Source organism: Gossypium arboreum, chromosome 3 (assembly GCF_025698485.1).
Source record: "Gossypium arboreum isolate Shixiya-1 chromosome 3, ASM2569848v2, whole genome shotgun sequence".
NCBI classification, from domain to species: Eukaryota; Viridiplantae; Streptophyta; class Magnoliopsida; order Malvales; family Malvaceae; genus Gossypium; species Gossypium arboreum.
The window spans coordinates 82,035,519-82,048,558 of record NC_069072.1 but is presented as its reverse complement, the minus strand read 5'-3'; the positions used below and the strand labels follow the sequence as shown (position 1 = coordinate 82,048,558).

Sequence of the window (13,040 nt, the reverse complement as noted above, 5' to 3'; positions counted from 1 at the left end):
AAAATGACACCGTTTCCACCAACTCAGTTTTAAAGCCACTGTGAGGATCAAATTGAAATAAAATTAAAATATTAGGGCTGAATTTAGAAAAATAAATAAAATGAAATTATAAATATTAAAATTTTGAGAAGACCAATTGAGCAATTAACCCACTTTACGAAAACACGCGGATCCTCTCCGAGTAATCGGGTCAACACGCGAATCCTCTGCATGATACGGTGCCGTTTTAGTGCTTATTGAATTAAGCAAAATGACACCATTTTGGTAAGGTTATATAAACCCTGATTTTAGCTTTTAAAATCATTTTAGTCAGGTTTTAAAAAAAAAAAGGAAAGAAATCCTCTGAAAGAATATCTGGGCATCCGGCCTTGGGGTTCTGCCGAACCTTCGTCCCCAGTCTTCTCACGCGCTCACGCGCCACCACACTAGGTGGTCGGAGGGTTAAAAACCCTCATTCTTTCAAGAAAATCACAGGTAACCTCTTCCTTTTCCATAATACTATCAATTCTTTGCTAAAGATCGATTTGTATATTCGTTGAATAAATAACAGAATAATAAAAAAAAACTCGAATCACCTTTTTGAAAGAAAATGCTTGAACTTCTCCTTTATAAATATGTGTAAGTGTATTTTTTTCTCAAAATCCAGTCCTTTGTACAGATTTGTGAAGAGGCTTTTATAGCCCTCTATGAACTGTTTACATTTAGAAAGAAATCTTTGATTTCTTTTTCTCCTATCTATTTTCCTTTTCTGCTGTGTTTTCTTTCCTTTTTTGCAGGTAACCGCGAGGATCTCGGTGATTCGCTGGTGTGATGAATGCTGGAGCGCCAATGGTGGCACAATCCAAGGCCAGGATTGCTGCAGGAGCAACAATCTCGGCAGCGAAAGGTCGCTGGAACAAAGTCGATTCGGCCTTGATTCAGGAGCTAGACAGACGTGAGGGAGACAGGCTTCTGGATAGCGCATTGATGGCCTTGATTCGGGAGCTGGACAGACGCTCCCCGAATCTTCTAGGAGATGTTGCGGCGCTAGGAGGGAAAGGCAGAAACCCTAGGGTTTCCTGCGCCAGTGTAAAAGTTTGGGCCAATTGGGCCACTTAAGTTTTGTAATCGGGTTAGGGGTTTTAGGGGCTAATAGGTTTATTAGGGGTAAGGTGTAAATGGGTCTGTTGGGTAGTTCTGATTTTGGGCCTCTGCATATGGACTGTTTAAATAAATAAACATTTATTTATTTATTTTAAGTTTTTGGTTTTAAGGCCCGGTCAAATTTGGGCTATTACAAGAGGAACTGAAATCAACCATTGAAAGCAAACGTATTTAGTAGAGAAAATAAGATAAAAGGAAATTGAGAAGAAAAAAGGTCGTCGGGAAAAAGAAAGAAAGAAAAAAAAAGAAAATAGTTTTAAATATATATTTTTTAATTATTTTTTATATTATGACATCATTTATGCAACGTGTCACAATCTTATTCTGCCACATGTCCTGAACTTAATGGCGTTAGACTCAGGTATCAATTTAGTTGATGGAAAAAAAAATTGGGTACCAATCTGGGACAAAAAAACCATAAGTGCCAATTTGGGAGAAGTTGCAAAGTTCAAGTACCAACTTTATATTTAACCCTTTAATTTTTTAATTTTATGAAAATTTTAACTTTTATTTAATAGAATCGGATGGAACGGTCGAACCGATCATACCAGTCAAACCAATCGAATTGGTTGGACTAACATATTGGTGGCCTAACCAGTTCGACAACCAGTTCGATTCTAAAAACTAGACTGGACTTGTTCGTCAAACTAATTACACAAGGCATAAGTGGACTTGCTTAGGTATAAATTAAAAGTAAAAGGTTTAAAAATAAAATTGTGGAAATTATGGTATAAATGAAAATTTTAAACATTTATATTGTATTAAATTAAATGCATGAAGCTTCGTCAATGTTTTTAGAACCGGACCAAACTGGCCGATTAGATTGATTGGATCAGGAATCGACTAGGGTACCAATCCAAAATAAGAGGTCATATTAGTTGACTTGTAAGCCGGCCGAATCGTCCTAATTGGCAATTGAACTGTTTTATCTATTTTTAAATAATTTTTTATTTTCAATAACTTATTCAATCGAATGGATTGGATCGATTGAATTGATTGAAATAAAAACCATTGATTTGATCGGTTTATTTTCCGATCCAATTCTAAAAATCTTGAACTTCGTTGATGATATATTATAAATTAAAATTAAAAAAGTTATCATGTTTTTCGAGATTTTAAAGGAATTTTGAAATTCAAAATTCAACTACTATGAAATTAGGCTTGGATTTGTCTAAATTTAACTTTGACTTTTATTTTTTATTCAAATAAGGAATTTATATTTTCAAATCAAAATCAAAATTTGTTTACCCAAATAATGGCTTCTAAAGAGGCCAAAAATTAATTTGAGATGAATTATTTGACGTTAAAAAAAAAAAACTGCTGTGCCAAAATTTGAAAACCCAATTAAGCCAACGACTACTTGGGAAGGCCCATAGAGGCATGGACAAAAAGGGTACCATTTCTATCTAGGGTTTATTGAAGCCCCCTCAATTAGATCTATAAATAATTGCCCAAACCTGAAACCCTTGCCATCCTATATTTTCTCTATTCTCCTCGTTAAGGGTTGTCTGGCATTCTCAATCTCTTTCCAAATGTACTGTAAGTTAATTTTTTTTTTTCTGAAATTTTGATTTGTAAAATTCGTTTTTTATCGATCAGTTGATGAGAAAAATAAAACTGCAACAATATGATTGGATTTATTCCATGATACTTGTATTTAAGTCTGATGATCTTTCTTTTCTTACATATTTTTCTTGAAATTTCTTCAAAGTTAATTTTTTTTTCTCCAAATATTTTGAGATATGATGAGGTTTTATTTGGTCCGTGTTTCTGATTAAACAGTGACCGATAAATTTTTTTAACCAAACTCTGATCTCAATAATTCATTTTTTTTTATTTGTAGACATTTTATTGGCAGAAATCTTAATTGTAGACATTTTATTGGCAGAAATCTTAATTAACTCTTAATTTTTTATTATTTTAATATTTTTGTGGATTAATTGCTTTTCAGAAACAAAGTTCTTCTGCTATGATGAATTATGAAAAAATTTCACATGTCAGACTTCAGAGATTTTTTTAAAAAGAAAATCCATGAGAAGAAAATTCATATTTTCTGAGCGGAAGTTTTATTTATTCTTAAAATATTCCTTACAGGCTGCAACCTTGTGAATATGAATGATAAAATACCGTTTAGTACTAACAGTACTAGCAATAGTAAGAAAACAAATTATACTGAACATGGATATACTATATTAATGAAAACCATAATTTGACCCAGTGTCAAAAGTTTTTGCAGATTTGGGGGCTTTGGTTTCGAAGTAACTGAACATGGATATTTCAGTTTTCACGAGCCTCCCAAACTCATCCAAAGCAAAAGCATAAAACGGAAACTTACGACATCCACAGTTCTTTTTGTATCTCCTTGTCCTTGCGCTCTGCTGCCAATACGCTCAAGAGAGAGGAGGAAGATTCATGTTATTCTCAGCGACTCTTTTATGTGTGTGTAGGGATTATCAAATCGTGCAAGTCGTTTAGATCAAGTTAGTTTGGTTTGATTTCTTCTAAAATTGGGGGCGCTTTTCTTGTTTCTGACCGCTAATTTATGGTTTAATTAAGTATTTGATTGTTTTGACTTCGTAATTCGTTAATTTATCTCATTTTAGTTATCAGATTTGTTGGTTCAATTTTTTATCTTCTGGTTTTTGTATTGTTTCTTGAGTCATGCTCATTTTGATGTAAAAGCTTCTGCTTCTTAGGGTTTCTTTTCCTTAGTTCATTCATAATTTAAGTCATACTATGCTTACCATTCTTCTTGAAAATCAGACACAAGTTTTAGTTTTCAATAATGCTTGTAATTTTAATCCTTCTGATATCTGTCATTTGATTGTCAATCTCTGAATTTGGGGAAGTCATTTTTAAGTATGAACTACTATGACCTAACCATTTAACCTTCAAATACTGCCTGCAATGCCCTTCATAGGGGAAGACGTAAATTATAGTTTCTACTAACCTGTGAAATCTATTTTTTTGTATTTGCAGTGATATTAGTCTTTTGAACAGTGGTGGTGAACCATGATTCTCGGAAGTAACTCTGTCCGAGAAACCCACTATGATGTTCTCTTTGTTAAGGAAGACGCGAGTTATGAAGAAATTCGTGCGAGTTATCGTACAGCTATCCTTAATTCTCATCCTGATAAGTTGAATTCTGACCATGAGACTGGAGAAAGATTTTTGAGAGTACAGAAGGCATGGGAAATCCTTAGTGACCCCAAGTCACGGACTGCCTATGATAGCGAGCTGCGAGATTTAAGACAGGATGTAGTGGCCTCAGAAGATATTAGCTTAGATGATATGATAGTTGAAGATGCCGGAGAGGTCATGGAGCTCTATTACCAGTGCCGGTGTGGTGATAACTTCTCGGTTGATTCTTTGGAGTTGAATCAAATGGGGTACACTTTAATGAGGGATGGGACTGGGATATTTGTAAGGACTCCTGATGCTTTACCAGCATCAATCGTTCTTCCTTGTGGCTCTTGTTCATTGCTTGTTCGGCTGATGATAAATCCAGATATTAAAGTTCCAATTGATGGGTATTTATGATTGGTCTTTCATTTTTGCTTTCGATGTTGAAACATAGCTGATGAAGGTCTTTATACTTGGAATGTTTGTCTCTCCAAATATCCCCTGATTTTCACCATGACTGGGTTACATTTGCTATATTGGTGACAAAGAAAACTATTGATAACACAATTCGAAAGACTGTTGTGAGGAGGTTTCAAGCTTGCAGTTGATTAACTTCTTTTTGATACATCTGTTGTGTTTGAGATGAGGTTTGTGCTTTAAGCTGTTCAAGGTGGAGTGATACAACTCGAAAAGAATGTCTTGCTCGAGTTAAGTAACTTATAGTTCGTCGAGCTTGAATCAAGAGTCTGTCAAAGTTGTGGTTTTTGGATCTGCTTGGTTATAGTCTTAATCTTTGGAGAGTTATAACTTAGTACTATGTATCAGATATGAATGATCCGCCAACAAAGTTGATGTTAACTTTGAGATGGTTGGGTTTATGTTCATATTTAGACTTTGTAAAGTTATTTTTTGTTTATTCTTTAAGATAATTATGTTTAGAAAGATGCAATAAATATTGAATATTGGGTTCTAACAATGGAAGGCAGTGGAAATGATTGCTCTTGTTTATTTAATTTCATTTATATCATTCATGTATGTGATGTTTGCTTCTAAATTAGGTGGCGCCAACTCTATCGTGTTGCCTTTTCCATTTAGAAATGATTCTCTCGTTCTCGGAGGGATAAATTGAATAATGTTGGACACGAGCACATGATGCAAAGAAAAAGAAAATATACATAAATATATGAACAAATCAATATTTATATAATATAGTTTTAATCTATCAAGTATTAGTATAAATATAAAACATAATTATGACACAGGTAGAATGAACAAGGCAATGCCCCATTGCTCTTTCCATGTTATCAGAATCCTTGAACAAAAGCTATTGTTTTATTGTGGTCTATCATCATGGTTAGCTATTGCTATAATATCCTACTTGTGATGATTTCGCGTAAACAAGCCTTTTCACCTCTCCGTCATCAGTATCCTTTGCACACATGGTTCCATTAATAAATTCATTATCCTTTCCCAACAGCTTCCATTAATAAATTCATGAAGTTGCTGTAATTTTTGGTTGCCTCGTGACAAATCTAAATTAACCTGGTTCTAAACATTTCACCCATCACCAAGATTCCATTTAAATTGCCCACAGCTCTTTCCCTTAGTACAGTTAATGTGGGTTGGCCATTATCATGAGTGTCATGCACCTATTTCACCGGCTCAGAGTGCCATTTACTGTCATTCAATATTGAAGCATATAAATAGAACTGTGGTTGGATCTGGTTGTTCACGACATACTGCTCTTCACTCTCAATATAATCGTTTACCCAGTTTTATTCAGGTAAGTTGGATTTCTATTCCATGATTTGACTTGCAGTTTAAAGCTACTTGTTTCTAGATTGTCTAACGTCAAAGAATTAACGTTATCTTTCATGTCATATTTGTCCAATCCTCGTCGTCCTTGTTCGGTAACATGTCTCAGTTTTCAACGTGACTTTAGCTTGAAGTGGGAACTTGTGAATTACTCTAAAGGAACTATCTAGGGAAAGATGAACAGGAATATCATTCAACTCCATAGGGACTTCATAACTTTAGCGTTGATGAGCATTAGATAGCAATCTGAAGCTGAAAGTGGGGTTTTGAGTGTCGGTAGTTAATCTGTCGCTATCATGCTTACCCCTTTCTAACTTCGTCTTTACCCCAAACGATAAGAGTGCCTGTACTTAGTTGTGAGGGACCTATCAAAACTAGCAGGTCAATTTCAACATCAAAATACTAAAGAAGGAATTCATGACACTCGAATTGGGTATGATGTTTTTTTTATTTAGGATTTTGTTTAAGGTAACATTTTGATTAGGTAATTTAAAATGAAACTTTTATTTAAGTGATTGTACTGTTAATTTTATTTTAACAAATGTTGGATATATTCTGCTAAAGAATTCTAAGTAATGATTCAACGAGTAGTGCAGTAGGATTAATAGCCATCGACGAGTTGAATAACATTCCTAATATTCAAGTTCATTTTACTGTCACTGACTCAAATAAAAAATGAAAACTTTTAAATAGTTTACTAGTGTAATTCAACTTTTCTTTTAAGTATTTTGAGGATTCTTAAAATCTCGCTGTCGAAAATGGTTAGAGCAGCATAAAAATAAACCATTGACAGTTAAACGTTCTTTATAAGTAAATCTCATGTCTCAGTTTGACAGTTCCAGACATCTGCTTTCTCCAACATGAGTGTATTTTATCAGGAAGAGCAACCCCGTCAATCCAAGAGATGCAAGTTCCTAGCTACAGTTCTGAAGGAAGCATTTTCCAATTGCCGTACATTCAATGGACGGCGGACTGATTCAGGTCTAGAGGAAGAATTTTCAACAAGCGACATCAATGATGTATCCCAAGTACTAAACTTATTAACTAGCAGTAGCTGCAAAAGATGCTCTTCTTTTTTTTTTTTTGTTTGTCCCTACTCTTCTACCTGCATCTTAACTGTTTGCGATGTTCTATACAGGAAGTTGTTTCCGAAATTCGAAGTCGAGCAATGGAGAAGATGAAGCACAGGCCGAGTCTAGTAGCAGAAAGCTTTTCATGGGTATTATCTCCATCAAAGCAGGCCAAAGGACGAGACAAAGATGAAAGAGAAGAAGAAACAGATGAATTCTTTTCTATTGGGAGTTGTTTCTCCTTGTGTCCGAGTGCTGCTAGTAGGGAAGCATTTCTATCGGCTAACACGGATTTTTCCCGTTCTTCGAGCATAAACAAGATCGATTTCCCGGAGATATGGAAATTCGATTTCCGAGATTTTAGCTGGCGATCAATCATTCACGAACTGTGTCATTGTGAAGGGTGGCCATTTGGGTTATGCAAGAAGATTGTGTTACTCCCGCCTCTGCCTAAATCCCCTTCTGAGTCTTGGTCTTGGCGTAAAGGCACCAAATTGAGATGCTAAGTCGCCATATTGTCTAATTATACTTGACATTGTTGAGCACTGTTGAATCCAATGAAAGCAGCCATATAACAATCAGAATTTACACAGTTTAACCAACAATGAGTGCTGTTGTCCAACACTATAAATGCAGCACAGAGATGCATCCGCTGATTCCTGACGATGGATTGAAAATGGTTACTGCAGACTGTATGATCTAAACAGGTTAATTTTTGGGCGGTGGAATAACCTAGGATGTTAACCACGGATCAGGCAAGAATGAACAAATAGCATAGTGCAGATTCTCACATCTTATTCACAGTATGGAAAAGTTACCTCACTTCTAATTATCTAGTGTCACATTGAACCATGAATCACATGAATTTCTAAATGGATCACAACATCTCATCTTTGTTCCCAACTCTGTCTCTACCTTCTTTAGCAAATAGGTTTCATCAGGACCAAATGCATCAAAGTAAGTGTTGGGAGATCGGATTGTTTTCTTCCCAATGTAACTTCAATACAGAATACCTTATACCAAATTGAAGTAACCCAAACACAATGAATAAATCCGATAAATAACTAGTGAATATATTAAAATAAATCTTCTACATCTTTGGAGTCCCACGTTAGGAGCATATATGTTGTTTGTGTTGGAATCTTACATTAGAAAAGTTTTTGAGTTGTGGGAATCTTAGCTCCATTATATATCTAGTTTTAAACCTGAGCTATATGCATCCAATATTCGATTCGATAAAAATGTTCACGTATATATATAAAGATTACATTCAATATTTAAATTTGCATGGTATTATTTTAAAGTAAGTTATTTTTAAATTTATTTTGATTTAATTTCGAGTTTTAATTGAATAAAAGACTCTTAAATTATACATTTTGTTTGATTCTACTAGTGTTTATGCAGCCCATTCCCAACCAGAAAATTCACTGGAGATCTTTGGAAGGACTTGGTAACAGGCAAGCAGTAAAGAACCCTGTAACACAATTTGTTATGGACTCATCCAAGCAAACATGAATGTCAAATTTGCATTTTCTTTTACAACAGTTCCTGGGTTTAGTTCTGCTCTGTGTTTTTTGACATCCAAAGCTTTATAAATTAACCATCTGCCATTACTGAAGATTTTGCTGGGAAATTCTTGCATATCTATTTAGTTTGGATCGGCAGTGAAGTTAAAAACAGCAGTGGCGGTAAGATTAGTTATTGTAGCGGTGAGATTGAATATTGAAGTAATGAGATTAGAAACAATGGTAGCTAGGATGTGTATTTGGATTCAAATACAACTGTAACAGTGAGGTGAGAAGAAAAAATAAGTATTAAGAACATTAAATTAAAATGATATATAATATAATTCTTTAAAATTATTTTACTTTTACAAAATTATTAAAATATGCAAATTTATAAATTCATTTAATAAAAATATTTATTTTAATTAATTAATATTAATTTTATAATGGTAATATATATATAACTACTATTTTTTTAAAAAAAAATTAGCAATATAAACATACATTAGATAAAAGGTTAAAATTGTAAAAAACCAAGTTGACTGGGGGTTGCTTTTTTTTCATTGGAGCTTTATGCTCCAGTAGAAAATTGGAGCTTCGGTGAGGTGAGGCTTTCCAAACGGCCTCACCATTGGTGTTCCAAACATTCAAAAACTCCAGTAAAAAAGTATTATTCCTTAATATTCCATCAAATTGGTGTTAATTGGTGATCCAAAGGAAGCCTAGTCACTATATTGTAGAATTGGGACCGGGACCGAAGGAGAGGCACGGTGGGGCGCTAATATACTTTTTTAATATTAATTAATTATTTTAATTAATACTAATATTAATATAATTTTATTTAATTAAAATTTAATGAAATGATGATGTGGTGCTTCTTGATTGACTCAATTTTTTTAAATGGTGTATCAATCAACTTTAGTTCTGAAATAAAATATAGGTACTTAATTTCACATAATTACATAACTCAAAATAGTACAAATTATCTACGGTGTATTGCTCTTTCTACTTAATAAAATTTTAGTGATTGTAAAAGTTTAATTTAGGATAATAATTTAGAGTTAATTTAATTTAGATTAATTTTACTATTAAATAAAATATTAATTAAAAAATCTAAGCAAAAAGGACAAATAATAATAAATATTGAAGCAGTAAAACAATAACGGTTGATTTTTGTGGCATATTATGGCAAAAAGGGGCAGGAAATGGGAAGACCAATCACCATAACGGGTGTTGAAACCATTTTCTTGAAAACGGGGATCGACTTTATTTAAAAATGGAAATTTAAAACGGGAGCCGCCACCGATCTTTATTAGGTGTGATCGGATCACCTTTATTTTAATAAATTAATTTTAGTTTACTAAAACAGTGCCTTTGGTCTACGAAACTTGAGAGAATGGGTTCGGGAGTCGGTTACGTGCGAGGAAGAATTAGCACCCTCGACACGCCCAAAAATTGGTACCGAATTGTTTAGTTAATGTCTTAATGTCAAAAGTTAAAAAATCGGGAATGGATTTTTAAAATACAATCCTTTTTTATTGACGTCGATTTTAAAAATGCTTGAGTTAGCTTGAATCGATTGTTTAAAGATTTCCTTGTCTCGAGATATCAAAGTATCACATCTCGTAAGTTAGGACACAATACCATGAATTCCCGAGCACAAAGTTGTCCCCTAATTTGAATGAGAATTTCATGTGTTTTAAAACTTGAAAAGGATATTTTGCTATTTAGAAACAACGAGAAAATCGAAACCCCGTAAGTTAGGGCACAATTCCTCGATATTTCAAAATGCATGACATTGCCTTATTTGGAAAATTTTGCTTTTGAATAGTAGCGAATGCAATATTCAAGCAACATGTGTTATTTATTTAGGTTAAAATAAGGTGATTTATTGGATAAATACATTGAGGTTTAATTCGCAAGGCAAAGATATGAAATGAAATATGGTACGACATAGAACAATGATCCACGCATAAAATATTCCACAAGCGCATGGCAATAATATGAACGTGAGTAAGCAAATTTACATACATGCAATAGCAATAATCATGCAACATTCAAATAATAGCGTCGATAACTAAAAAGCCAATGGATTAAATGGTAAAAGATATAAGGCAAACTTAAATGCATAAAATGTAAACAAATTTGAATAATAACAAGCGAATTTAAAATGAATAGCGTGAAAAGAAATTTACTATAAACAATGTACAAAATAAATTAAAAATAGAGTATGTGTAAAAGAGATTTTAAAATAGTTAATATACAAGACATCAAAGAAATAACTAGTATGTATATATATATGAAAAATGGATATAATAATTTAAAATTTGATAATATATATATATATATAAATTTTAAAGTAAATAAATAAACAATTTCAAATGAATAATATATAATGCGAGTTTAAAATAAATAATGTAGAAGAATTTTAAAATCTATATTATACAAAGCAAATAAAAAATTCATATGAATAATTTTAAAATAGATAATATATATGCAAATAAAAGTGTAAAATACAGAATAAGTAGAATGGGTCTAAAATAAGGTATATAAAATAATTTTAAAATAAATAATATACAATTTAATTTAAAAGTAATAAATAAGAAGTTTAAAATATATAATACGTAAAAGAATTAAAATAGACAATATAAATATATTTTATAATGTTAATAGTTCAAAGGTAATATAAAGAGAGTTATTCAAATACATAATATACAATAACTTAAAATATAAAATAATTTGAAATAAATATATAACAATTTTTAAAGAATTATAAATATAAAAAAGCTTGAAATAAACTATATGTATATATATAATAGGTAAGGAATAAAAAAATAAATAATACATATAAAATAGATTAAGGTAACAAATATACATAAAGCAAGTTAAAATAAATAATAAGAATTTGAATAAACAGTACATTAAAATAAGTTAGAATAGGTGTAAATAAATAACATATAAAATATTTGAAATAACATATAAATGAAACATTTAAGAAAGGGTTAATAGATGAATTAAATAGATTTAGGACATGGCTAAAAACGAATTAAAATTCGGGGTTTAAAAGTATAAATATTGGAAAGTTAATTAGGGATCAAAATGAAAACCAAACAGGATCCGAGGGCTAAATTTTAAAAACAAAAGAAGACAAAAATGGGGCTTGATTGAATGGAGGTTGCGAAGGAGAAGGACCAATCGCATAAATATCCCTTTTAGGGAGAATTCACAACCCCCCCAGTACACCAACGGCACCGTTTCATATGACTTAAAACAAAAAAAAAGGTTCCTTCTTTTCTATTTTGTTGGTTCCTCTTTTAATTTCCAAGAAAAAAAAAACCAAAAACTTTTTCTTTTCCCCCCTTTTCATTTTCGTTTCTTCTCTGCTAGGGTAATGCACCCATCATCGCGCCACAGGACCACCTCTCCTCCACCATGGACGGTGGTGGGAGAGGTGCTAAATGGCCCTTTAGCCCTTGTTCGTGGCAAAAACAAATAAAAGAGGACGCTTTGGTCCTTTTACCAAACCGACGCACCGCTTAAAGTCGAGACCAAACCTTGAAAGGTTTTGAGGCCCTTGGTGCCGATGAAACACCTTTGGCGACGGTGGAGCGTGAGGACCACTCTGTAAGTTTATTCCTCTTTCTTTTATTTAAAAGATTTGTGTTTAGAAATAAAATAAAATGAAAGAAACAAGAAACGAAAATATCTAATGAAAGATTGAAAACCTTCAAGTTTCATTACGCCTTGTATTTTCAAGCATGCATACCTAGAGAAGGGATATCCTTTTTCGCTTTTTAAAATTTGGATTACAATATTTTACATCTATTTTTCTTGTCATTTTGCTATTTGTTTCTTCTATTTGTCATTTTTTCTTGTTTTTTTTTACCGTCGTGTTTCTCTCTTTGCGGTGTGTCGAGGCATGTGAAGCCGGTGGTTGGTGCCTGGCGGTGGTGGCGCATGTGACGAGAAGAGGCATGCTTGGGTGAGGTGAAGGAGGCTAGGATTGTTGAAAATCTTAAGCAAATGGGCTATTATTTGGGCTAGGGTTTGATGTAAATTGGGCTTGGGTAATTTGGCTTTGGGCCGGGCATAATTGGGCACAGCATAACAGGGTGCGATTTTTATTCCTCAAATTTATTCAATTAAACCTAATTTTGATCATAAATAATTTTAAATCTCATGTTTAAAATTTATATTATATAAATTTATTATAATTTAATTGTAAATTTACTCTAATTTACATCTAAATATATTTTGATTATCTATACATCCATTGTAATATTTAATTAAAAGTAAATAGATTTTTGTTTTGTTAAATTTAGAGTGTTTAATATTGCGATTAATCTTCTTATCATGGATGTTTTTAAATGAATAAAAAGCTTGT

The 13,040-nt window shown here is 32.6% G+C and overlaps 2 protein-coding genes and 3 non-coding genes across 12 annotated transcripts; all 5 read left to right on the top strand.

Annotated features, from left to right (window-relative positions):
* The first annotated feature begins 2,523 nt into the window (after positions 1-2,523).
* Positions 2,524-5,242, top strand: LOC108483066 (uncharacterized). Of its 8 annotated transcripts, none has more exons than XM_053025764.1 (3): positions 2,524-2,682; positions 3,380-3,580; positions 4,123-5,242. In XM_053025764.1, the coding sequence occupies exon 3, from the start codon at positions 4,156-4,158 to the stop codon at positions 4,681-4,683; it is 528 nt and encodes a 175-aa protein (XP_052881724.1). In that variant the 5' UTR covers positions 2,524-2,682; positions 3,380-3,580; positions 4,123-4,155; the 3' UTR covers positions 4,684-5,242. The 8 variants fall into 8 exon arrangements, with proteins under 8 accessions (XP_052881724.1, XP_052881722.1, XP_052881728.1 ...); XM_053025762.1 differs by having other exon boundaries at positions 3,380-3,623; XM_053025766.1 differs by having other exon boundaries at positions 2,533-2,677; positions 3,380-3,623.
* Positions 2,737-2,815, top strand: LOC128290893 (small nucleolar RNA Z199). Its single transcript, XR_008280671.1, has one exon. It is a non-coding gene; the product is annotated as a small nucleolar RNA Z199 (small nucleolar RNA).
* On the top strand, positions 2,881-2,960 carry LOC128291089 (small nucleolar RNA SNORD18). The gene has a single exon (XR_008280865.1). It is a non-coding gene; the product is annotated as a small nucleolar RNA SNORD18 (small nucleolar RNA).
* On the top strand, positions 3,105-3,207 carry LOC128290897 (small nucleolar RNA R64/Z200 family). Its single transcript, XR_008280675.1, has one exon. It is a non-coding gene; the product is annotated as a small nucleolar RNA R64/Z200 family (small nucleolar RNA).
* A 638-nt stretch (positions 5,243-5,880) lies between the features above and the next one.
* Positions 5,881-7,729, top strand: LOC108483065 (uncharacterized). Its single transcript, XM_017786255.2, has 3 exons — positions 5,881-6,049; positions 6,918-7,109; positions 7,220-7,729. Exons 1-3 carry the CDS (start codon positions 5,882-5,884, stop codon positions 7,655-7,657), a joined length of 798 nt encoding a protein of 265 aa, XP_017641744.2. The 5' UTR covers position 5,881; the 3' UTR covers positions 7,658-7,729.
* Positions 7,730-13,040: the final 5,311 nt, after the last annotated feature.